The following is a 25,692-nucleotide window of genomic DNA, read 5'->3' as shown; positions in this document are numbered from 1 at the left end:
TGAATCGTAGGTTGTTTCCACCCTTGTCATCTGACACATGAAATAAACTCCTATTGTATTATAGATATCGAAGCCGAATCGTATATAATAATAGAATGGGTTTTGGAGATCACTCGGGGTTCCACTTTTATAAAATACCTACATATTGCATAAAAATAACACGAATCATGAGTTTTCTTTTCACCATTTACATCTGACACGAGATAACAAACTCCTATCTCCATGACTACCGTCGTAGTCTATGCCAAAGACTATAATATTTTAAGCAAGAAGTTTCAAACCTTAGCGGCTACGGTAACCCCTGTGCCACATACATCATGATAACATTCGGTCGACACCGGAACGAAGTCTTGCGATTATGCAAAAAAGCATCGTATTCTAGTGCGGCTATATCACGTTCAACCGGGGTTTTAATTCGACTAAAGTCCTGACTAAAGACTGGAAGAAAATACGCCGCATTGTATGAGCACTTCGTGTTCGTTAAAGCGGCTTCAGATCTAGAGCCCACATAGTTTTCTTTCCAATAATATCCGCAAGTAGCGCTGCATGATCTTTACAACAAAAACGGCAATAGTTATTAAGGTGCCAAAATTATATGATTACTTTGGCACGGTATTATACACGTTCGAAGATTTGTCATTTTCATTCATTTCATCATCATCATCATCATTTCAGCCACAGGACGTCCACTACTGAACATAGGCCTCCCCCAATGACTTCCACATCGCACGGTTGGTAGCGGCCTGCATCCAGCGCCTTCCCGCTACCTTTATCAGGTCGTCGGTCCACCTTGTGGTGGGTTGACATTGCAGAATATGACTTTTGATAGGTTCATCATAGAATTCGGCGGGGATATCCTCACGGAGGAAGTTCGTAAAAGGGCGGAACAAGATCTTATAATAATGCAAGGCCGAAGCTGTAACGCGCGTGCTCCTACGTGTAATCCGGCGAGTATGCAATAAATAGTAATGTCTGGTAAATAGTGGTAATACGTATCATTCGTTCGTTCGTTTCAGCCGAAAAGACGTCCACTGCTGGACAAAGGCCTCCCCCAAGGATTTCCACGAAGACCGATCCTGCACCGCTCGCATACAGGCACCTCCCGCGACCTTCACCAGATCGTCGGTCCACCTAGTGGGAGGCCTGCCCACGCTACGTCTTTCGGCTCGTGGTCGCCACTCAAGAACTTTCCTGCCCCAGCGGCCATCAGCTCTACGAGCTATGTGCCCCGCCCCGTCTATGTCTATATGCGCTACGATTACAGGGTATCATTTTGCATAGTCGCAAGACTTCACTCCGCTGCTGTCAAATCAATGTCGCATAATGTTATCGCAATGTGTGTGGCCCTTGGCCAAATCACAGAAGCTTAAGCGAAGAAAGAGCACTTGAATGACAATGAAAATCAGGGTTACCATTTTATAAGATCTCCTCACTATTGAGGGTAACAAAGTAACATTAATAATCTAGCCATTAAATACATTTATTACCTATACGAGAAAGTAAAGCAACATGCGGTTTTATTTTAATTTGTAAAATATTTGTAACAGTTTGTTCCAAGTTTAGTTTTACAACAGTATTGCTGTTTCAGCTGTCACTGTGAAGCTTTGGGAAAATAAATAAATAGAAAAAATATTAACATAAATATTTATTTAAGTTTTTATGTTCATTATCATAATATGCCAATTTAAGTTACACTGTGTGACAGTCTTTGACACTAAACAAACTCTTCAGCTTAATAATACCTACCTACAGGGCGTTTTTATAGTTACTCTTGCTGATGAAACAAGAAGGGTTGATTTTACTACTGAAATACAACTACTTTTCTTACAGGACCAATATCAAATTCTCAAAAAAATTCACATCCTCGTGATGGTGATAATTTCTATGGAGAGGTTTTTTTTTATATTCGGTCTCTTGGGATAAGTTATTCCATTTGAGCAGTAGAATTAATCCTTTTTATTTGATCACATATAAAAATAACACAAGTGTGTGTGTTTAGGAAAACTTCTTCTTTGGTATGGTATCACTACGGAGTTATAATGTCGGCAACTCTGTATCACTGACTTGTAACTTTCAAACAGTATGAATAATAAGGGCACCACATTGGTTTTCTTTCTGAAAAAAGGCTTTCACTTTTAGTACTAACCCTTTAGCACTATTTCATTGAAATAAAAATACAATAAACGCAGAGAAGACTGAAATTGAGTCAACTGACGTGACATTTATAATTTGTTGACATTATGACAGTTTGACAAGACTAGGGATTGAAAAAGTTTTAATTGAAAAAGTGAAATGACAATTTATTAAAACGATTCACAAGGATATAATCGATTAAAAATATTTATAAAATGTTCTGATACTTGCCTGTAGCGATTATCCAATCCTGGTTTCTACTGAAAAGCTACCTCGTGGCAAGATTTTAATAAAATAATAAAATCTTTATCTTCTCTTTCACAATCTATAAAAGTTCATATTTTGGTCTATTATTATACATACATGTGCTATGAATGAGGGTTTTCGCGATTGAAAAATCCGCGAGATGGCAATACGTAGACGCGAGGTCCAAATGCTGCATGATTGGTCTCATTGGCATAGATTATGAGAGACTGGCAACTATACTAGGTTGATATATGTTTCTCACACTTCAACTGGCATTGGATTCAACATCGGATTCTGACACTTTTACAGTTATGATACCATGAATATCAGTTTATGGTCCTAATTATTTTTATTTTATTTACGACCTTCGACCAGTTGGACACTTTAGATAGCTTCTTGTAATAGTGTCAATATCTTTTTAGCTTTTAACGCAAATCTAGTCTTCAAAGCAGTTTAATCGATTTATTTTATTTTCAAAATCGATATTTTATTGTCTATGATGGCCGCAGGAACATCACTATACATAGTCCCAGCAATAAAGTACGGTAATGCCTCGTACAGATTTTATCGGCAAAAATTATGGAACTTGATAGGTTTTAGACCATGCCACGCACCAAAACGTCCGGAAGTTGTAATAGTATTATAGAATAAACGTTAAAAGACTTATTTATTTAATTTTTCAATGCTTAAGTGTCCATTAGAATGAAAGGGTGCTTAATGTATTAAAAAAAATAGAAAATAATTATGATGGGTTAATGTTTTTGGGCGGTTTTTTAGGCGGTTTCTGACAATGTCTTTTATGTTTTAATATTGGTTGTGTGTTCTTTTATGTAATTAACATTTAATTGTTATGATTAGTATGATTTTATTGTTGACATTGTTATGACTTTATCAAATGAGAGAAAAGATTATTCTGGCATGATACACTGTAACGAAATTGGTTATATACTAACATCTAATGGACGTGTATTTATGTGTGAAATAAATGAATTTGAATTCAAATTTAAAAGGTTTCGTACCATCATAAAACATAATGTAGCACTCAAATTTATTTTAACTTTAAGTATTAAAACTTCCGTACGTAAATCGAAAAATATCAAAAATTCCAAACCACGTTACTTGTTTGGATGTCGTCGTAATTTTTTACTTCAATTTTAATTACTTATTTATTGTTTGCTTTAATTAATACACGCTAGCCAAACGGATTGGGGAGGCCTGATATTCGCATTGTCCTTTTTAATGACGACGCACACTTATCAACTAACGCACACTAATCGGTTGACAGCGCGGCGTAAGGCGATACGGCGTTGATCCCTTTCTTGGTTGATAAGTGTGCTTCGTTCTTTAGTCGCCTCTTCCGACATACACATGGAGTGGAGAGTCACCAGTCTTCTAAATGCACCTATTTATTGTGTGGTAAAGTCCGGTCGCCGAGCACGTAGAATTTCTTTCAATGATCCCAAGCTACCCATCCTTATCGCTCGCGCGTAATTACGAATTGCTGTCGCGACTGTGCGACGGGCGGCAGCAGTAAGTGTGCGAGCGGCGACCGGACTTTAGAAAGAACATCCTTCTATGCCTTAATTTAACCTTATTAACTAACTAAGTCTTACATAACTTGACCCAAAGCAGGTGTTGGCTCCTGACAATAAAAGTTCCCATTCGCAGCCCGATCGAGCTAAATGCGCACCTCGCTGGAATGCGACTCTCGCACTCACCCGCACACCTCCCCGAGTTCGCCCCGTAAAGCGTCGATGTGACGTCACGGTGGCCAGATGCGCAGTTAACTTTACCGGGTGATAATAAGGTCTGTTCTGCGCCACCTCTCGCCAGCTATCGACGTGGAGATCACTCAGGTCGTTAGCTACTTCGTCTATCCGGCGGTCTATTCCACTTTGATCACCTGGCTTTGATCACCTGGGTGATCAAAGTGGACTCCAAGCAATAATTTGGCGTCCTTTGATCACTCATGGATAAGATGACCTGGTTGATCGAAGTGGACTCCAATTTAATTTTGACTCCATCGACTGGTTGGTCTGGTGATGGGACTGGAAGGTGGCCATAGGAACTCCTAAACGAAACGGCGGAACCGCATCGAGTTTGAGTTCGTTTGATTTGTCATTTCGAGCACTTTAATGCTAGATGATGTCCAAGGTCCAGATGACGCAGTCGGGGGATGGCCATAGGAACTCTAAACTAAGAGCGTGTTTTTAGTTTCTTAAACTATTAATTATTATTAAAATAAAGTTCACTTACATCGGGTAGACATGCTGGGATGTACAACAATATTTACTTTGGAAGAAACTTCATAGTTGCGGCTGTTCTTGTATACGCAATAGAAAAATACCTCGTTTTTTTCAGAATTCCATGGTATTACTTTTTCTATTGATCTGTTATAAATATCCTGAGTTTGGTTGCATGATTCTGAAAACAAAAAAATAAAATGATACGTGGTTCCTGCCAATCTATTTGACAAAGATATCTTAAAAAGAATCGTGAAAAAAAAAAACTTTGATTTAGTCCGTCAATTATATTAATCAAAAATATTGGATACGTATTTTTTTACTTGTCAATCAAACAAGTAATTACGAAGTTATGATGCGTTGAAGTTACGTGTGACGTCACAAAGTGCTACACTTTTAGCACTCCTTGACGTCACGGGCCTTTTCTTTTGAACTTTGGCGCGCTTTATCTCTTTAAATTAATTTTGAAAAAGTAAAAAATACGTGTCGAGGCTTTTGTCATAAACTTATCTGACGGACTAATTCAAAATCTTGCTTTTTTACTCAGAACACATCCCTAAGGGCTATATTTCACCGGGACACCATGGCGGCGCAACCAGTCGCTGGCTACCAACAAAATGTATACAGCTCTAGAGTTACTCACCTGGTGTCCGTTTGGTTGCGCAAAGCTCTATACATTTTGTTGGTAGCGGCGACTGGTTGCGCCGCCCCATGGTGTCCCGGTGAAATAGCCCTAAGTGAACTGCGCACCTCGCTGAGTGTGAGTTTACATCAAACGTCCTCACAAGTGAGCGCGTTAAAAAATACATGAAAATTTTAGTTCTTGAAAGTTTCCGCCAGGGGCGCTGTACAATCCGTCATACATTTAATGTCATCTTATTACGCGCTCACTAGTGAGGACGTAAGACGTAAACTCTGAAGCCCTCTGGGCGTCGATGTGAGGTCACGGCAGCCAAGTGCGCAGTTACCTTGACTGCATTAATCTTAACTCACTCTGTGCAGCATTGTCGCAATCTCTCCAGAACAACGAGCCAGAGTTTTCTCGACTTTTGCATTTGATTCTTATCGTTTCCTCATCTTCTCGCTCTATGACATATGTGTCTGTGCCTCTGGTGTAATTCAAAATCATGTCATTTTTTGTTGTAAGAACTGGTGGCTCTGAAAGGAAGTAGGTACAGTTTTGACACATAACTCTAAGGCGGGTTTTAGAATCGCGCTGACCGCTCGCTGATCGTCAGCGCTGACAGATCAAAATGTATGTAATTGAATGGACCGTTCCTGAGTGACGCTGATCGCTCGGCGCCAACGCTTCATACATTTTGGCTGTCAGCGCTGACGGTCAGCGTGCGTCAGCGTGACTCTAAAACCACCTGGTTTCCACCAAAGCGGAGAGGAGAAGAGATGTGGAAATAATGAAATCCGATTGGTTATACAAAGCAATCCGCTCCGTCTTAGTGGAAACCCGGCCTTAATACATAATTTAGTCGTGGAAACCTTCGGAGGAGGCCTTGTCCAGCAGTGGACGTCATTTGGCTGACACGAACGGACGAAATAGTGTCTTTTGGGATATTGTCAGTGTGTCTCAGCCTCCATTATCTATACTTATAATAAATCTGTAGAGAAGTCAGTCAGTACATGAAATATATTTTCATAATAACTATCAGGGAGTGATTAGTGATCGATACTGATGCCAAAAATGCAATCAGTAAAATTTTTGTCTGTCTGTCTGTCTGTATGTTTTTTAACGAAACTTGGTACAATTATTCTTCATACTACTGGGCAGGTTATAGTATACTTAGAAATTCCCACGGGAACGGGAATTAGCGGAAAAATCCTTTTGTATGAAAAATCTAAACCGCTTAAGTTAGACGCTTGAAAGGCATGCAAGTACCTTAGTAAACTTAAAGCTTAGTTACAACAGGATATTGCAAAATTCCTACGGGAACGGGAGTTAGCGGGAAAAAACATTTGTATGAAAAAATCTAAACCGCGTAAGATAGATGAAGGGGGTAAAACGGGATCCACGCGTACGAAGTCGCGGGCGGCCGCTAGTTTCCAATATACAGGTTGTCCCAAAAAGTAGTGTCAAGCTGAAGCCCAGAGGTAGAGCATCACTAGGGTTACCCGAATCAACAACGAAACTCGAAAACTATCAAAAATCGCGGAACATACATGGGGGTGATTGGGATAGCCCTAGAAGAAAGAAAGAAAGAAATAGACTTTATTGATCACAGTAAGCACAAATTATAAACAATAACAACACAATATTTTAAACTATTATGTTGCATTTTTACTATAAAATTATCACTTCACGGGATTTATTGCAACAATGCCCGCGCGCGACCATGACTCGTGCAACCGAGCCGAAACGTCGGGAGGGTAAATATTTTATTTACCGTTAAAATAGATATTGTTGCAATAAATCCCGTGAAGTGATAATTTTATAATAACAACACAAAACGAATATAGAAAATAATAGGCCACTGTGTCAATAGGCTCCCGCTCAGCATTTATCATGACATACTCGTAAGGGCATGTCAAGAAGCTGGTCTTCCGCGAGAGCCCTTGTTGTGGCTTCGCGCATCACATCCCTAAGCAGGCTCTGGATTGGAACCCCCAAGAAAAAGCCAGACTTGGCGGCGCATTGTAGCAGACGAGGCGAAGAAAATCGGCAAGACCTGGAGCGAGATTAAACGCGAAGCTCAAGACCGAAAGCGATGGAGGACTGTTGTGGACGCCCTCTGCCCCATCAGACATAGGATCTTAAGTCAAGTAAATCAACCAACACAATTTTTCTACCTAGTGGTTCTGCCTAGTGCAGGTTGACACTACTTTTTGGGACAACCTGTATGTACAGCGATCTAATGCCCGTTTTCACCATCAATCCCTAATTTTACTTGTTGCTATGCTATGGTAACACATAACAGGAATTTTGTTTTCATAGGGGTCACTTAAAAATTAGGGTTTGATGGTGAAATCAGGCATAAGACTTTTATCTTCTTTTACCTATTTTATTTATTTTATTTTTTTTATTTATTTATTAATTTATTTTTTTATTTATAATATCCATTGTATGAACTTTCACTAAAGCCTGGTCTGCGAGCATGTAGAATTTTGTCCAATGACCCTTAGCTACCCATCCTTATCGCTCGCGCGTAATTATGTTGCTGTCGCGCTCGCACATTCACTGCGGGCGCCCATCGCACAGTCGCGAGAGCAATAATTATAATTACGTGCGAGTGAAAAGGATGGGAAACTTGGGGTCATTGGACGAAATTCTACGTGCTCGGCGACCAGACTATAATAAAACATAATTATGTACCTACTCACCATTTGCATACAAAAATACGGGAGTCTCCTCTCTAAGAGCATTGAAGGTGTGAACACATTTTACTGTGGTATTTTTGTTATCCGCCGATAGAGTGAAGTTTAATTTTAATATTTTATCAGCTGCGAGTGTTTGTGACTGGCAATAATTGACACCTGTAATTTCAATTAATAGTCAACAATATTTTATGTTACAAGAGTTATAAAGTACAAGTTTTTATTTAACTTACACTATCGTAATGTTTGTATGACTGTAAAGTCTTCCAGTGCCTTGGCCCTCGTTAATTACACGCGAGCGATAAGGATGGGTAGCTTGGGGTCATTGGACGAAATTCTATCTGCTCGGCGATCGGACTTTAGTTTGGTCCACGGGCCAAGTCGCTGGATTTGATTTGTAAATATTTTTTCTTCCAGTAACTGGGCCCACTTTAAGATACTAGAGAAGATTTTTGTTGATTCGATGTCTAATTTATTAATAAAAACATTGAAGGTGGGCCCAGTTACTATTAAAAAATTAAATCAAGCGACTTGGCTTGTGGACCAAGTTAAAATTGGGCCATGTTACTGGAAGACTCCAAAGGGTTCGATTTTAATTACTTGCAATTACCATTGATTTTAAATAACTTGAGGCCTTATGGTTATGGCCACATATCAATGGCAACAATTAGTTAAGTAAGGAATGGTGTTTTTTAATATTTGTATTTTAAATCTAATTTATTTTATTTAAATGTGTTTTAATTATGTGATTAATAATTAAAATCTAAATTTATTGTAATTTATTATTATTGTAATTTATAATTAATGTAAAATGAATTTATTTTTATTATTTAATTTAATTTTTATGGTGATTTTTTGTTTATTTCTTTTTGTTTGTTTTCTCTTTTTCTATTGCGCCCCCCTGCTGCGTTCTCCCTGCTGCCGGACTTGTGGACTCCTTTCTCCTCTTGCATCTCCGTCAGCAGGGGTACGCCGTGACAACAGAGGGCCCCCGCTGAAAATCAGTTTCAAGACAAGCCCTGGCGGTCTTGATGTACGCTGAGCGGGTGCCTTTTTGTCAGAGGGGCACAAGCAGTTAATTGTCCACTTGTTTATTTCTCTCTGTTTTAATCTATGTCTTACCTGCTTGTATACCTTTCTTGCAAATAAAAAGTTTTCTATTCTATTCTATTCTATTCAATTAGGCGTGAAAAAGGCGTTGATCCCTTTCCGGGTTTATAAGTGTGCTATGACCTTTAATTACTTAAAATGTAAATGCACTAACTTACCAGATCCATCGCAAACTTCCCAGTGAATGTTGCCCCAGTTTTCTTTATTTGTGCAGACCAATTCCAAAGTTTGGTTTACTGTTCCATCAAAGGTATGTTTACTTTCCGATGACCTCGGTTCTCTGATTGTAAGACCTCCCACTGTGATCTCTGGACCCGCTGTGGAATACAAAGGTACATCGTTTCAGCCGAAAGACGTCTACTGCTGGACAAAGGCCTCCCCCGAGGAGTTCCACAAAGACCAGTCCTGCTGCGCCGCCGGCATCCAGGCACTTCCAGGGACCTTTGCCAGATCGTCGGTCCACCTAGAGGGAGGCTTGTGCACGCTACGTCTTCCGGCTCATGGTCGCCATCAGCTCTACGAGCTATGTGACCCGCCCACTGCCATTTGATTTTAGCGATTCTGTGGGCTAAATCAGTCATATTGGTTCTCCTGCGGATCTCCTCATTTCTGATTCGATCACGCAGATAAACTCCGAGCATAGCACGCTCCATCGCTCTTTGGTTGACCTTGAGCTTTCTTATGAGGCCCAAAGGCATAAAGGTACATAGTATTATAATCATGGTCGTTCTAAGCCAGGGGGTAGTCTGGCACGGGAGGGGAAGGGGGGGGGGAGAGGTCTGGCTCCAGGCTGTAGGGGGAGGCAGACTTTCTTGGAGTCGGATTTTTGTGAAAATAAATGTAGTACATACAACACGGTCGAGTTAACTGCGCACCTGGCTTCCGTGACGTCACATCGACGCTCTGTTACGAGGCGAACGCGTCGAACGCGGGGAGAGGTGTGCGGGTGAGTGCAACGGAGAGGTGCGCAGTTAGCTCGATCGGGTTGTACCTACTTACTCTAAATTCTATTGTATAATGAATGTCTATTGTAGAATGTATGGACACACAATAAAAATATGGAGGAGAAGTACAATTTTATTATTACAGTTCTTGCAACTCACGAAGGCGAGTGAGCTTTACTTTTTTTTTCTTTTTTTTTTTTTAATAAAAATAAATGTTTATTTTCTCTTCACAAAGGTAACAAAGAATAATGGGTACTACAATATTGTGAATGTTACAATAACAGAACCTTTGCGAGAGACTGGTGTCTAAATTAGGGTAATCCCTGTGCGATAGATCACCAGCTGAAAACTTTTGAAACTTTTGAAACCACACATGTAAAGCTCACTCGCTTTCATGATTTTTTTTTACACAACGAGGAAGCTCTTGGCCTGTATCTCACCTGATGGTAAGTGATGATCAGGCCGAAGGTGGATGCGAGCTTCACCCGGAATCCTCAACCACGGAGGAACTGGCTATCTTACCTCTAACTGCCGGAACACAACAATGCTGTTAACATTGTTGTTATGGCGACAGACTTAGGTAAGATGGTGGTAGCTATCCAGGCGGACTAAGAACAAGCCCTACCACCAACCAAACCGAACAGAAGAATCTGTCCCCACTGGGTATCGAACCCGGGACCTCTGTGTCTGAAGCAGGTGGTCTTACCACTGGACCACAGAGGCGGTTATTGCAAATTGCAAGAACTATACTAAAAAAACTTACATTGGGCCTTCATCTGTAACACTATTGCAGCATCAGTTTGGTAACCGACCGAGTTGTTATAAATGCAGTGTAATATACTTCCGTCGAAAGTACTGTTTAGTTCCATGGTATTTTTCACCAAAGTTGACTTTGTTTTTAGATCTGCATAACTTTCTAAAATAACAAATATCCAGTTAGCATACCTTTTACAAAATACAGCAAAATACATACATTTTTACTACTAGCTGTGCCCGCGAGTTCGTACGCGTGAAAATAGTTTGAACAATAGTAGGATTATACAGTGTGAGTCACGTTAAAGTGTACATATGAAAATAGATGAAACTAGACCTATTTTTATCGACAAAAAAGAGGTCAAAAATTTTTTGAGAATTTTTTTAAATTTTTTATAGATTTTTTTTTCTTCCAATTACTTATTGTAAAGAAAACGTAATAACTTTTAAACTAAGCGGTATATCCTGATAAAATAAAAACAGTAATAATGCTAAATAACAGGCGATACTAAAAAAATACATAAAATACACAAAAAAGGCCAACAAATAATAAAAAGTGATACTTTTTGAAAAAAATCTGCTTTTAAATTCGTGTTTTTTTGGTTATTTGATAAATTTCTCAAAAAAATGCCCCTATAACGGGTGGTTTTTATTACTTTGTATTATTCTCTATCGTATTATCTTTGTAAAACCAAAAATCGCATGTCTCTGCCCCTATCACAACATTTGCTATGATCGTTTGAACAAAGGCCTGCCTCAACATTATTCTCCGCTACAGGTAGAGACAATTTTTATTTTAACTAAAATGCTTATTTTACTTCGAAATCTTTTGTTTTTATTTGAAACTAGATGACCCTTCTGAACTTCGTATCACTTATCTATTAATGTAAACCAAATTTATTTAAACCATAATTATCCCGTTTTACCCCCTTCATCTATCTTACGCGGTTTAGATTTTTTTATACAAATGTTTTTTCCCGCTAGCTCCTGTTCCCGTGATAATTTTGCAATATCCTGTTGTAAGTAAGCTTTAAGTTTACTAAGGTTACCTGCATGCCAAATTTCAAGCGTCTAACTTAAGCGGTTTAGATTTTTCATACAAAAGGATTTTCCCGCTAATTCCCGTTCCCGTAGGAATTCCTAAGTATACTATAACCTGCCCAGGAGTATGAAGAATAATTGTACCAAGTTTCGTTAAAATCCGTCGAGTAGTTTTTGTTTCTATAAGAAACATACAGACGAACAGACAGACAGACACAAATTTTACTGAGTGCATTTTTGGCATCAGTATCGATCACTAATCACCCCCTGATAGTTATTTTGAAAATACACATACCTATTTCATGTAAGTACATATTTGACCTCTCTACAGATACATTATAAGTATAGATAGATAATGTGTCAGATGACCCACGGTTAACTGTCCCACCAAACTCAATGACAGGGGGGCGCTACCATCGTTCAACTACATAATATTATATGGTTTCCAAGATGGCAAAAATCGGAACCAGCGATCCGGTATTGACGGTGGCGCCCCACTGTCAATGTCATGCATAGGACAGTTTATTATTTTGGAACTATACCAGCCCCCTTAGACATATAAGGCACTTTTTGATCGAATCGAAAATCGAATCCGTCAAAACTCCATACAATAAAAGGGCTTTTCGACCACTTTTCGACTGGTTTGCGATTATAATTTGCACTTTGTCTAGATCTAGACCCACAGTCTGTTTCACCGATATGTCGCGGCAATCGCTTGACTCCATAGATAATATTACAAACGGCGTTTTAGTGGAACTAAATTTCAATTTCAGAAACAGTACAAAACATCAACGGTTGAGAGTATTTTTATTTTATTTTTGAGAGTTGGTAACACTGTAAGGTCGGCACCCGTCAACATGTCAAGTTCAACCCATTAATTATTTTGAAATTTAAATACACGATGTTATAAGCAAAGTTCATATTATGTTGTCGATTCAAAAGTCTTGTTTTGATGCGTTTTTCAATTTGAGTGGAACTGAGAGTATAAATCCCGTCAAATGTTTGACAGAAAGTAAGTGGTCAACTTTTATATGGGAAAATGGAATTGAGAATGTTACTAGGTACCTATGCATAATAACTTGAAACCTTTTTTACAGTTAAGCTTTTACATATACAAATGGGTCATTCCACCCGGCCAAGAAAATCACGTGTCCGGGGCCAAAAAGTACCCGAATATCATAATATTTTAGTAACAAATATTTTTATCTAATAGTATAACTTTGGTTCTTGTTGTTAAACCACAGAGATAGTTAATAATAGTTAATTAAGTAATTTAAAAAAAATCGTAAGTCGTCAAAAATTGATTACCACGACGTGTCCGCGCTCCCGATTTCAGAACAAATTTGCTCGTATAAATTAATCCGTTATTATTACCGCTTTCAATGCTTATGTAATCGATTACTGATTAAATAAACAATGATAAATTAAATACGATATAACTATATGACTAAAAGGTTTTGTAAAATAACTATTTGAAGTTGTGTCCGGGCGTTAACCGTGATTACCCCGACACGTCACTAATGTGCGCCTACGTCCCTAGCTACGCAATTTAGAAACGAGCTCTATCCTCCCCCGTGAACCTTTAGTGGTGGCCTGCGTGCCGAGGTGATCGGTAATGCAACTCGTCGCAGGATTTCGGAGTTATCGAGATAAGAATATGATTACCCCGACCTTGGTTCAGTGCACGATTGATTTACTCTATCCTATTTTTTTAGGTTTATTTACATGGAAAGTTCTTGAGAATGTACAGGAATAATGGTCCATGTAACCACATTTTTGTGTATTAAAACATATGAGATTCAACTTACAGATTGGGCAGGGCTCAGGATAAACCTTAATTTTTTGACTACCCCGACCTTGATTACCCCGACTTTTGTCACCGAGTAATCAATAATACTGTAATTTTACTAATGAATGATTAACTAAATAACGTTTAATAAGCAAAATTATCCTTTACTAAAATGAAATCCTATCTCCTATAAATACATAATATTATCCCTTAAAATTGGCAAGACCCCTGGACTCGACCTTATCACCGCTGAAATGCTGTAAGCCGATGTAAACTCCGCCGTTAACGTCCTGACACCTGTCTTCGAAAACATCTGGATGGAAGAGGAACTCCCAGACGACTTGCATAAGGGGCTTCTAATTATTGTGTCCAAAAAAGGGTAAAGCAAGGGTATCAGTACCGGAAGACCCAAGAGATGCGATCTGGAGTGAGGAATTGCACACAGTTGGTGCAGAGGATGTCCAACGAGTCCACAATTTCACTTACCTCGGGAGCATCATTTCAGAGCCTGGAGGTACCGAAGAGGGCATCACTTCGCGCATTGCCAAGGCCAGAGCTACCTTCGCACAACTTCGAGCCGTATGGCAGTCACGGAAATTGACCCAAGCAAGATCAAAATATTCGGGTCCAACGTCAAACCAGTTCTGCTCTATGGGCGTGAAACGTGGAAGGTCACTAAGGTTATCTCGCACCAGCTGCAGATCTTCTTCAGCCGCTGTCTTCGCCGAATTCTCCAAAATCTTCAAACGACGAACTTTTGGAACGCTGCCACGAAATACCGATCTTTCAGCAGAATAAACGCTGCAAGTGGAACTGGATCAGCCACACTCTCCGAAGGGACCCCGATCACATCCCCAAGCAGGCTCTAGATTGGAACCCCCAGGGAAAATGCAAACGTGGTCGCGCCAAAAAAACATAGCGGCGCACTGTTAAGACTTCGAGCGAGATCAAACACGAAGCTCAAGACCGAATGCGATGGAGGACTGTTGTGGACGCCTTCTGTCCCATATAGGAGACATAGGACATTGAGTCACTAATATTATATGTATAATGTATACGTATGTTTTTTACTCTTTTACGCAACAACTACTTAACAGATTTTGTTCAAACTTTACAATATTGTCGTTTATATATCAAAATAACAAATGGCTAGTTATAATAACATTTATTTTACCATAACTTAAAAAAAACCTCAGAAAATAAAATATTTTGTTTTATTTTTGATTACTCTGACTCCAAACTTTGATTACCCCGACCATGAAAATTTTGATGTCGCATAACTTTTTATTCCTGCTTGCTACAGATGGGCCAATATAAAAAATATGCTCGTAATAATGTCTATTTTGAAATGTTTTACCTAAAGTTACTCTAAATTCAAAAATAAAAAAGGTCGGGGTAATCAACAAAATAATCCAGATCCGGAGAATGACCGAAATACATTTGTTTTTATTTCATTGAAAAATACCCAGAAGTTATGATTTTATAGGCATTCAAAGTTCGCTTAGATATTGAGTCCCGCCGACGGTCACGTGACCCCGCGTGACGTACATTCACAGTGTCCGCTCACTAGAAAACGTATATAAACATACTTAAATACATTTTTTTTTGTAAATACATACATATTATACATATTAACACCCAGACCCATCACAGAAATTAAAATTGAACCAAACCTAAACTTGATGCGATTGTGTCGTTTTATTGCGAAGTACCTTCCAGCTCCATCATCAGACCCTGATTACTATATAGAATTGAAGTACTCGTCAATACAAAACGAACGAGCCCAAACTCGATGGAGTTAAGTCGTTTTATTATGGAGTTCCTATGGCCACCTTCCAGCTCCATCATCAGATCAGCTCCATGTCATCATAATATTGCATGGTCATCCAAATTACATGTGTATGCGAAATTTCAGCTTAATCGGTGGTCCGGAAGTGGGTCTTAATTCAGCTTGCAAGATTCCACCCATACAAATTTGAGCCAGTCACTGTAATATGACGTCACGCGCATAAAATGGCGGGCCGGCCGCCGCCCGCACCTTTAAAATTCAATATCTTGGAAACTAATTGACGTATCGAAATAATTCTTTCACATGTATTTTTTATTTTTAATAGAGAATACAAAAAGCTAAAAAACAAAATTAGTGAACATTCTTCATTGTCGTTTTACTCCATCTTACTCGCAATTTTTCCTTATTTACTCACCGTTTAGACCTACCCTGGACTACGACACATTTTAAAACCAAAATCAGCTCAATCGGCCCAGCCGTTCTCGAGTTTTATTTAATCAGACTAACGAACAACAATTCATTTTTATTTATATAACTTGTCTTGATCAAAATTACAAATCTAGAGCCATTTTCAGTTTCGTTGTTAACGAAGCTTTGAATGGCGCGCCCGGAGAGGCTTAGTTCAAACGATCATTGCAAACGTTGTGATAGGGATAGAGACATGCGATTTTTGGTTTTACGAAGGTAATGCGATAGAGAATAACACAAAGTAATAAAAACCACCGGTTATAGGGGCATTTTTTGGAGAAATTTATCAAATAACCAAAAAAACACGAATTTAAAAGCAGATTTTTTTCAAACAGTATCATTTTTTATTATTTGTTGGCCTTTTTTTTTGTATTTTATGTATTTTTTTAGTATCGCCTGTTATTTAGCATTATTATTGTTTTTATTTTATCAGGATATATCTCTTCGTTTAAAAGTTATTACGTTTTCTTTACAATAAGTAATTGGAAGAAAAAAAATCTATAAAAAAAATAAAAAAAATCTCAAAAATTTTTTGACCTCTTTTTTGTCGATAGAAATAGGTCTAGTTTCATCTATTTTCATATGTACACTTTAACGTGACTCACACTGTATTGTATGTTCAGGATCTTCAAATATAATGCAGTTATTATTGGAAACCTTTTTGTAACAGTTTTCTGAACTGCTCCGCCCCTATTGACTTTAGAGTGATGTATTTATATAACCCAAAGCCTTCCTCGATAAATGAGCTATCGAACACAAAAAAAAAAAACAAATCGCACCAGTAGTTCCTGAGATAAGCGCGTTCAAGCAAACAAAAACAAAGAAACAAACTCTTCAGCTTTATAATATTAGTAAGTACGAGATAATATAATTAAAATAGAAGACACGGGTCTTTACGCGACGTTTATTAATGAGTTACATTATGTACTCACGGCTTGACGTTTCGGCTGCGATGCTGCAGCCGTGGTCACAAGCAGATATAATAAACGTCGCGTTAAGACCCGTGTCTTACTATTTTAATTGAAATGGAACGCGAAATTTTAAAATCTTAAGAGTATAATATAGATTTTAGAAAAATAATCTTACTGTCTTTCCGACAAATTTTAAAGAGCAAATTTTCTGATTGCAAAAAATTTCCATTCGTGTGACCTTTTTTGCATTCAATAGTAATTTTGTTGCCTTCTATGAATCTGTAGTAACCTACATCAGTCGCCTTGGCTGTTACTAAAGTGGTCGTGGTACTGGATACGGTAAGAGTAACGTCTCCTGTAAATAATATTAAAAATATTGAATAGAATATAGTAAAGCCCGGTCTGTGAGCACGTAGAATTTTGTCCAATGACCCCAAGCTGCCCATCCTTATCGCTTGTGCGTAATTATGTTGCTGTAGCGCTCGCACACTCACTGCGGCCGCCCGTCGCACAGTCGCGACAGCAATAATTACGCGCGAGCGATAAGGATGGGTAGCTAGGGGTCATTGGACAAAATTCTACGTGCTCGCAGACCAGACTAGAGTGAATTAATTTAATAAATAAATAAATAAAATATACTTGAGCATTTGTTATGGTGGTTGAGCCAAGCACGAGCCGAGGCAAAATTTGTGTCAAGGACCGACTTATGGACGTAGCACACTTATCAACCCGGAAGGGGATCGTGACCGTACAACTCGAGGCGGTCAGTATTCTTTGTATGAAACTCCGTGCTGCAACGCACACTTATCCGCATCGTAACGTAAACGCCTCGCTTCGCGGTTGACAGCGCGCGAAAGGCGATGACAGTTCGCGAAAGGCAATACGATTTTGGTCACTCTCCGAGTTGATAAGTCTGCTATGACCTTTACGAGCCTCGAACGAGTTTCCTCAAGCGTTGGCTCGTGCTCCACTGCGCTTCGGCTATTGTCGGCTTTTGACGAATAAAGCGGATTTGCATCGCGTGAAGGTTGCGACCAGTCAATGCATTGATCGCCATCGCTGCCCGCCGGCAGATCGCGTGTGATGGCGTTGGTTTGGCCGAACCGTAAAGGCCCTCCCTCCAACCAAACCGAGTAGAACATTTCGCACCCACTGGGAATCGAAACCTGGATTTGAGATAGGCATTCCATTATTGCATGATACTCACGTTTTATTCTGACCATTAAGGAGCAGTTTGCGAAAGGGGCATAATATTTCCCCTCGTAAAGGACACTGTCGCGTACGTTTTGATCAATGTGAGTCAAAAATGAGCAGTTCCATAACCCTTCATACTCCTCGCTGCCAACAATATCCTAAAAAGTATATTAAAAATGTTTATTTTATTAATTAACACGCTTTTATTAGGTCGTCCTCGTCGTGTATGTGTTACAGTCAATACTCATTATCGGTCAAAACCACTGACTGCAAAAATCAGTTAAAAGTGATGATGCCCTTGGTCAATATCATAATAATATTTTGACTGATTTTTCCAGTCAAAAGTGGTTTTTCAACAAAATTTCAGTACAAAACAAAATAATATTATAATAATATGCTAGCTTGCAGAAAACAGTGTAACTAGTGCTAAAAATAAACTTTGGATTTAAGTGATTTGTATAGAATTAAGTACTCACAAATGTGATTGTATGTCCATTCGAGATGTTTAATTTCCCATTTAAGTAAGTTTTTGTTGATTCATTCCAACAACTGGAAATAAAAACAATGTTAATAATTAATTACTTATTTAGTCGATGTAACCACAGAATATACAGGGTGTCATTTTGTAATGCCATCAGAGGGCTGAGTGTGAGTCTACATCAAACGCGTTCACTAGTGAGCGCGTTTAGAAATATGTGAAAATTTTAGTTCTTTGAAAGTTTCCGCTAGGGGCGCTGAACAATCCGTCATACATTTAATGTCATTTTTTTTGCGTTTGATGTAAACTCACATTCAGCCCTCTGGAGGGATAGTACTCATAATACTTTACATGGAAAATTTTACTCAAAGAAAACATTTCTTTATTTTTGAAAAGAAATAGTATATTATATTAATATTTAATTATACTCTTGTTTGGTCGAATCCATCGTTAGTCGAGTTTATACAAAGACCACAGTTATAGACTTTACAGAAATAGAATATAATGTAAAAAAGCCTAGAATAGAATTTAAATAAATTCAAATTTATTTAATAACCGTTTCATGGGTAAAGGTCATATACACTTATCAACCCAGAAAGGGAACAACACCGTGTCGCCTTTCGCCGCGAGGCGAGGCGTTTACGTTACGGTGCGGATAAGTGTGCGTTGCAGTGTGGAGTTTCATACACAGAATACTGACCGCCTCGAGTTGATACGGTTACGTTCCGTTTCCGGGTTGATAAGTGTGCTTCGTCCTTAAAGATCGAATTATACTTACAATGCCAAATTAACATAACGACTCTGAGATTCAAAAGTCAATTTCATTGTATAACCCTCCCGTACGATTATATCGTTTCCACATTTAGTTAGTTGATTTTTTATAACGCTGTCTATATCAAATACTGTAGTATCTGAAAAACACAATTTTTAACTATACAGGCTGTCCCAAAAAGTAGTGTCAAGCCGAATCCCAGAGGTAGAGCAACTAGGGCAATCACCCGCATGTATATTCCGATTTTTTATAGATTTCGAGTTATGATTGATTTAAATTTCTGTTTCTTATGTAGTTTTTTGGTCACTGTGGCGCGAATAGTTAAGGTCCATGTCTGATTTTTTTATACTAGGCCTAGCTGATTCATCCATAACACGAATGTAAACTAAAAAAGTTAAAAATCCTCTATGTTGTAATAACAATCATACTAACTCGAAAACTATCACGCGGTGATTCGGGTAGCCCTAGTAATGCTCTACCTCTGGGCTTCGGCTTGTCACTACTTTTTGGGACACCCTGTATTAGTAACTAGCGCCAGCCCGCGACTTCGTCGTACGCGTGGACTCCGTTTTACCCCCTTAGGGGTAGAGTTTCGCAAAATCCGTTCTTACCGGATGTGTGGCGGACGTCTACACCCTTCATGGAACCTACCTGTAGGTGTTATCATTTCTGAAATTTCGTGATTAATCAGTGAGTGGTATTTCGGTTCTTAACGTAACATTATAATATTGTGATGATATCATAACTAAATATCTATATATATAAAAGAAAGTCGTGTTAGTTACACCACTTATAACTCAAGAATGGCTGAACCGATTTAGCTGAAAATTGTCAGGGAGGTAGTTTAGAGCCAGGAGAAGGACATAGGATACTTTTTATCCCGTTCGAAATTAAAAAAAAGTCTGCTTATTTATTGCCATTAAGGCGGAACAAAGTTCGCCGGGTCAGCTAGTAATAAAATAAAATAAAGTTTCGAATTAACACTAGTTGCCTTCTTTTTATTATGGTTTAAAGTGTACAAGAATTAGGTAACTAACTAACTAGTTATGTATAGTCAACAATCGACATAAGGATAAATAATTTGTATGTTTTCCTTGTGTTGTAATACTGTCCTATATTATGTAAATGTATAATATATAATTGCAATATAGTTTCGATTATACTGTTTTGAGCTACATTTATGAAATTTTGAATTGTGAAGGGGTCAAAATTAGCTCGAAATGGTTTTTAAAATACTACACACAACTGTTTAAATCATATATTTAAAATCGGTTCAGTAGATCCCGAGATTACCCCTTACAATTAAACAAATATACAAACACACAAACTTTACCTCTTTATAATATTAACTAGTATAGATTTAAATAAATACGGTAGGTATAACACTGACCTGCATAGGCATGCCCGAACGTGGAAAATATTATTATAATTCCCAAATAAGTGAACATAACTGGAACTTTACAGTCCATTGTTAGGAAACAACACACTTCACTGGAAGGCGATGATTGTATGAGTAATTATACATATGTATTTAGCCCTACAACAGCTACTCAGTACTGTGGCCATGGTTTATTGTTAGGATAGGATTAAGAAACTTTTTATCTTGAGAGCGAATCCGTCAATACAACCCGTATCTCTAGCATGAATAACTTTCGTCTTCGAATCGTTTGTCTATTCGACAAAATTCGATACTCAACCTTCGAATTAAACGATAACGTGACAATTTTGATTCTCAAAACAAGTTTCGTGCAACCATTTCTGGCGCTGTTGAAGTTTTCGTACTAAATCTTATGATGGCGATTCGAACTCGAAAGCTTTTCGTGCTAGCCGTACCGATCAAGTTACTGCGCACCTGGCTGCCGTGACGTCACATCGACGCTCTAAGACTGACACCACAGTAGATATAATGTACTGTGCTGACACGGCGAACGCGGGGAGGTGTGCAGGTGAGTGCGAGGGAGAGTAATATTTCTACAACTCGATTGGGTTGTAGAAATATTTATCTGTGGCGGGAACACGAGCGGTACGGTGAAATTTCAGCGGTGCGACGCCGCAAAGCGCTGTGTGTTTCGGCTCAAAATATTGTCCTAAAGACATTCGGTCGCTTCTTTTAAACAGGGTGGAGTTTTGTAATGCCACCTGAAGGGAAAGTAACTATTAATACTGTAGATAGAAAATTTTACTGAAAGAAAACATTCCTTTATTTTTGAAAAGAAAGAGAAATGCATTTATTTAAATGCATTTCTCAAATTTTAAATTTTTCGAAAATTCACTACCATAACAGACAATTTTCTGTACCTACATAATTAAAATAATTTAAGATTTCATGGTTTTCCTTTCATTTGATTTATCAAGTTGTTAGAGAGATTTCATCCTTATACCACAGCTTACACTTAACCCTAACGATCGATGCATTTTTATTGTGTGTTTTTTTAACAGATTTTAGTCGGTTCGATTCCAGGGTATGGCAAGCAAATTTTTAGAAATTTTTGAATGCAGTTCTATTTCTTTTAAAAAATAAAGGAATGTTTTCATTGAGGAAAATTTTCTATCTGCAATATTAAGAGTACTTTCCCTCCAGGTGGCATTACAAAATTCCACCCTGTATACGGGTATTATCCGCATATCGTGCTAAATCGTGGTCGTACGAAACACAATGGTGGTATTGTGGAGAACGAAATAAAGTGATAATTAATTAATTATTATAAATTATTATCTTCAGTAAACCCAATATTTTGTTTCCTTAAAGCGTATTATTATTAATAATAATGTAATTTCAATAATCTGCTGTCTCTGGGAATTGGCTTCGGCATTTTCTTTACAAGCTTTTGCCCTCCGCTTTACCCGCGTGCATTTATAAGTTACTAGCTTTCTGCCCGCGGCTTCGCCCGCGGCTTCGCCCGCGTGGACTACATATTTTTTCCAAAATAAAATGTAGTCTATGTTACTCGTTTGGGAGTTTCGGGAGTTTGCATCGTGCGGTCCACACAGCTTATGACCGCAGTCTGTGGAGGAACACTATCTGTGGTCGCGATCCTCATCAGTGAGGGACCGAGGAAGAAGGAGAAGAATGTTACTCGTGGATAATGTAGCTTTCGAATGGTGAAAGAATTTTTAAAAACGGTCCAGTAGTTTTTGAGCCTATTCATTACAACCAAACCAACAAACAAACAAACAATCAAACAAAGTTTTCCTCTTTATAATATTAGTGTAGACTAGCGGCCCTCCCGCGACTTCTGCCCGCATCCAGGCACCTCCCGCGACCTTCACCAGATCGTCGGTTAAAAAAAATAGCGCAACAAGATATAAATAAAAGGAAAAACAAATTAACAAATAAAAGGAAAATAACTACTTCGTTCAGGGACACAGGATCGCGATGCAGCGATGTAAGTATTCCGGAATTATTATTAAAATATTTAGTGACCGACCGAATATTCCTTTTCGCCCATTTTTGTACATAAATGGACATTCGGCCATATTTTCGTTTTCTGCCATAAACCAGCCGAAGCTTCGGCCAAGCCGAATATCAGAATTAATACGTGAATACGAAGATATCCGAACGTTATAGGTGACGTTTAACGTTTGGATATCTTCGAAGTGAATCGGGTGCACTCATGGTACCAAAAACATAGTGAAATTTATTCACAGTTGATGGACAGATTTGACTTAGGACTGATTGTAGAAACCCGGTCTAAATCATTTTACTTTTCGTGAAATTCAGCCTCGCCTCACGGTTGACAGCGCGGCGAAAGGTTATACCATAGGTGATACGGTGTTGATCCCTTTCCGAGTTGATAAGTGTGTTATGACCTTTAGTTACTTTTCATTATAAAAAAAAATCACAGCCGTTTTCAAGCAATTTTTAATTCGAAAAAAAAAAGGTTTTACAAAAATAATTAAACACCATTAGGCGGTTATCAAACTGCGCCGCGCTCCGCCACGGAGCGCGGGACGACAAATTTAATTATTGTATGCAAGTACCTCAGTTTGTATAGAAAACACGCGCGGCACTTCACACTGACAACGCGTCCGCGCGCGGGTTTTTTTTATATGAAATCACGCGCTCCGCGGCGGAGCGCGGCGCAGTGTGATAACCGCCTTAAACAGTTTTAAATCATTTATCACTTTTTAAAGCGCATTGTAAACACAGTGTGTCATAAAATAAGTTTTGTAAATAATATGTATTTAATAACTAAATAATATTTATGTATAGAAAAGTTTAACAGCGGAATCTGGTGCCAAACTAAGCTTAGCTTGTACTACGGGCATTAGTCCCGGTTCACCGAGCGGAGCGGAGCGCAGAATTTTTTAAATAACCAATCAAAAATTATTCAGGAAACCAGGAAATTTCATTCTTTCGGTTTCTCCTCTCCGCTTCACTTCAGCAGAAATATATCGAGCGGAGAGGAGATGAGTCGTTCGGAGCATTTTTCTATATAATTTGACAGTGGCGGAGGTGCGGTGCCGAGCTGTGCGGAGTGTGTTGTCCCTTCATAGACAGCAATAAATTGACAGGTGATAGCTATGCACAGCTCACAAATCTCTCGTCACGTCTCCTCTCCGCTCTTCTCCGCTCCGCTTTGGTGGAAATAGTCTCGAAGTTACGATTTCGATACGAAACTGCTCTTAGTATTGAAAACACTTAAGCTTCAACCTCACCAACGCGTGCAGATCGCCACCGCCGGCGCGATCGAAGGCCAATGACAGGTCGCGCGACCTATGACAGTTCACGCGACATGTCATTGGACCTTAGATTAATAAAACCTAGATAGATAGTCAGTGCACGAAAGGTGAGGCAGTTTTTAGGGAGCCGGAACGGCTCACCCGTAAACGTCACATGAACTGTCAAAGTGAAAAATTGGTAAACACGTCCGACGAATTTTAATTAATTAAAACGGTTTGTGCTGTGAAAGGGTGTCTAAAATACATCAGAAAAACGAAAAAAAGTGACCAGTGTTACATTTCATAAGTAAGTACTACAATTCGACGCGTATTTTGCTTGAATTTGGCTTTCAAAAATTAAATACGGGAATAATACCAGTAACAAGAAAATTTATTTCCCAATTGTTCGCCGTACTTAATACACTTCCTTTTTTATGAAATCGAGACTTTTAAGTCGATATTTATCTTATTGTAATTAGGTAGGTACTTTGATTTCAATAAATAAGTAAGTAAATGATGCGTTTTGTTTTTGTTAATTATAAAATAATTAAAAACGTATTAAAAATTTCTCTACTTTCGGGAAAATCGCCTTCACTGTCTACACTCCCCAACAAAATTGACACTAATGACAAAAGATTTTTGCCTCACTCTTGACGAAGCGTTTGTATGAAGACTATCCATCTAGGTTTTATTAATCTAAGCATTGGACTATGACCGCGCCGGCGATGGCGATCTGCACGCGTTGGTGATTGAAGCTTTACGTAAGTAATCTATACTTCTATACTGATATTATAAATGCGAAAGTAACTCTGTCTGTCTGTCTCGCTTTCACGCCTAAACCACTGAACCGATTTTGATTTTTGGCAGAGAGATAGTTTGAGTCCTGGGAAAGGACATAGGATAGTTTTTATTCCGGTTTTTGAAACAGGAACGCGCGCGATAAAGTTTTTTTGTGACAGACAAAATTCAACGAGGGCGAAGCCATGGGCGGAAAGCTAGTACTGTAATATACAAATAACATAATAAATATAATTTATTATTTTGTTTATTGTTTATTGATACGGATAGATGGCGCCACTGCCACGGTAAACAACGGCTCCGCAATTATTGTGATTTTAAAATATTTAAACTATGAATATCTTCAATAAAAATAGACACAAGTTAACTACGACGTATAAACAATAAGTGATAGTGTTTGTGAGTGAAAAAACTAAGGGAATATCGTGTTAAAATAGTGACAATACTTTGCGATAAATGACGCTTAATCTATAAATATGTGTGCCTAAAACAATACAAACTAAGTGACTAATACTGTGCAATGACAAAACAAATGATAAAACTTATTTTATAACAGTGTATACAAACATCAATTAACAATAACTATAGTGTTGGTGACGGTCAAACAAAAATTTAAAATTGTATCATCAATACCCTATACTCAACAACGAACATTAAAATATTCGTTTAAGCTCATTATATGGACACTTATTTTGCCAATATTTTTTATGTAGTGTTTGGCCAAACGGCTAAGCGAGCCTGTTCACACGCAAGCAACGCGGGTTCGCATCCCAGAACTTGAAATCTTTTTGTAAATTGTTTTCTATCGAAGAAACTCATCAATAAATTATAAAAAAAAACCGACTCCAAAAAACCTACACTAAAAAGTAGAAAAATAATTACTAATTACCTACTTATTTATTAGGACGAATTATTAATATTTATGTAGGTATACCATGATTGATACTTCTGGAGTCGGTGCCAAGATTATGAAACATGTAAAGTTTGCCTGCACCGACTCCAAAAGTATCAATCATGGTATACCTACATAAATATTA

The 25,692-nt window shown here is 38.3% G+C and overlaps 2 protein-coding genes across 4 annotated transcripts in view; both read right to left on the bottom strand.

The window, feature by feature from the left end:
- The window catches only part of LOC135085683 (uncharacterized), a 32,406-nt gene extending 23,039 nt beyond the window's left edge, over positions 1 to 9,367 (bottom strand). Inside the window, exons 1-4 of the mRNA XM_063980491.1 lie at positions 9,215 to 9,367; positions 7,953 to 8,105; positions 5,616 to 5,780; positions 4,636 to 4,803 (exon numbers count right to left, since the gene is read on the bottom strand). Of these exons, the coding sequence (XP_063836561.1) occupies positions 4,636 to 4,803; positions 5,616 to 5,751 (304 nt within the window). The 5' untranslated portion in view covers positions 5,752 to 5,780; positions 7,953 to 8,105; positions 9,215 to 9,367. The remainder of the gene's footprint in view (positions 1 to 4,635; positions 4,804 to 5,615; positions 5,781 to 7,952; positions 8,106 to 9,214) is intronic.
- The window catches only part of LOC135085659 (uncharacterized), a 354,394-nt gene extending 333,707 nt beyond the window's left edge, over positions 1 to 20,687 (bottom strand). For all 3 annotated transcript variants that reach the window (XM_063980439.1, XM_063980441.1, XM_063980442.1), the window contains exons 1-4: positions 20,586 to 20,687; positions 19,202 to 19,334; positions 18,422 to 18,494; positions 17,959 to 18,103 (exon numbers count right to left, since the gene is read on the bottom strand). In XM_063980439.1, the coding sequence (XP_063836509.1) occupies positions 17,959 to 18,103; positions 18,422 to 18,494; positions 19,202 to 19,334; positions 20,586 to 20,664 (430 nt within the window). In that variant the 5' untranslated portion in view covers positions 20,665 to 20,687. The remainder of the gene's footprint in view (positions 1 to 17,958; positions 18,104 to 18,421; positions 18,495 to 19,201; positions 19,335 to 20,585) is intronic.
- Between the last annotated feature and the right edge of the window lie 5,005 nt (positions 20,688 to 25,692).

The sequence above is a fragment of the Ostrinia nubilalis genome, chromosome 29, assembly GCF_963855985.1.
Source record: "Ostrinia nubilalis chromosome 29, ilOstNubi1.1, whole genome shotgun sequence".
Lineage (NCBI taxonomy): Eukaryota > Metazoa > Arthropoda > Insecta > Lepidoptera > Crambidae > Ostrinia > Ostrinia nubilalis.
The sequence above is the reverse complement of the archived record's forward strand: the minus strand, read 5'-3'. Positions and strand labels throughout refer to the sequence as shown.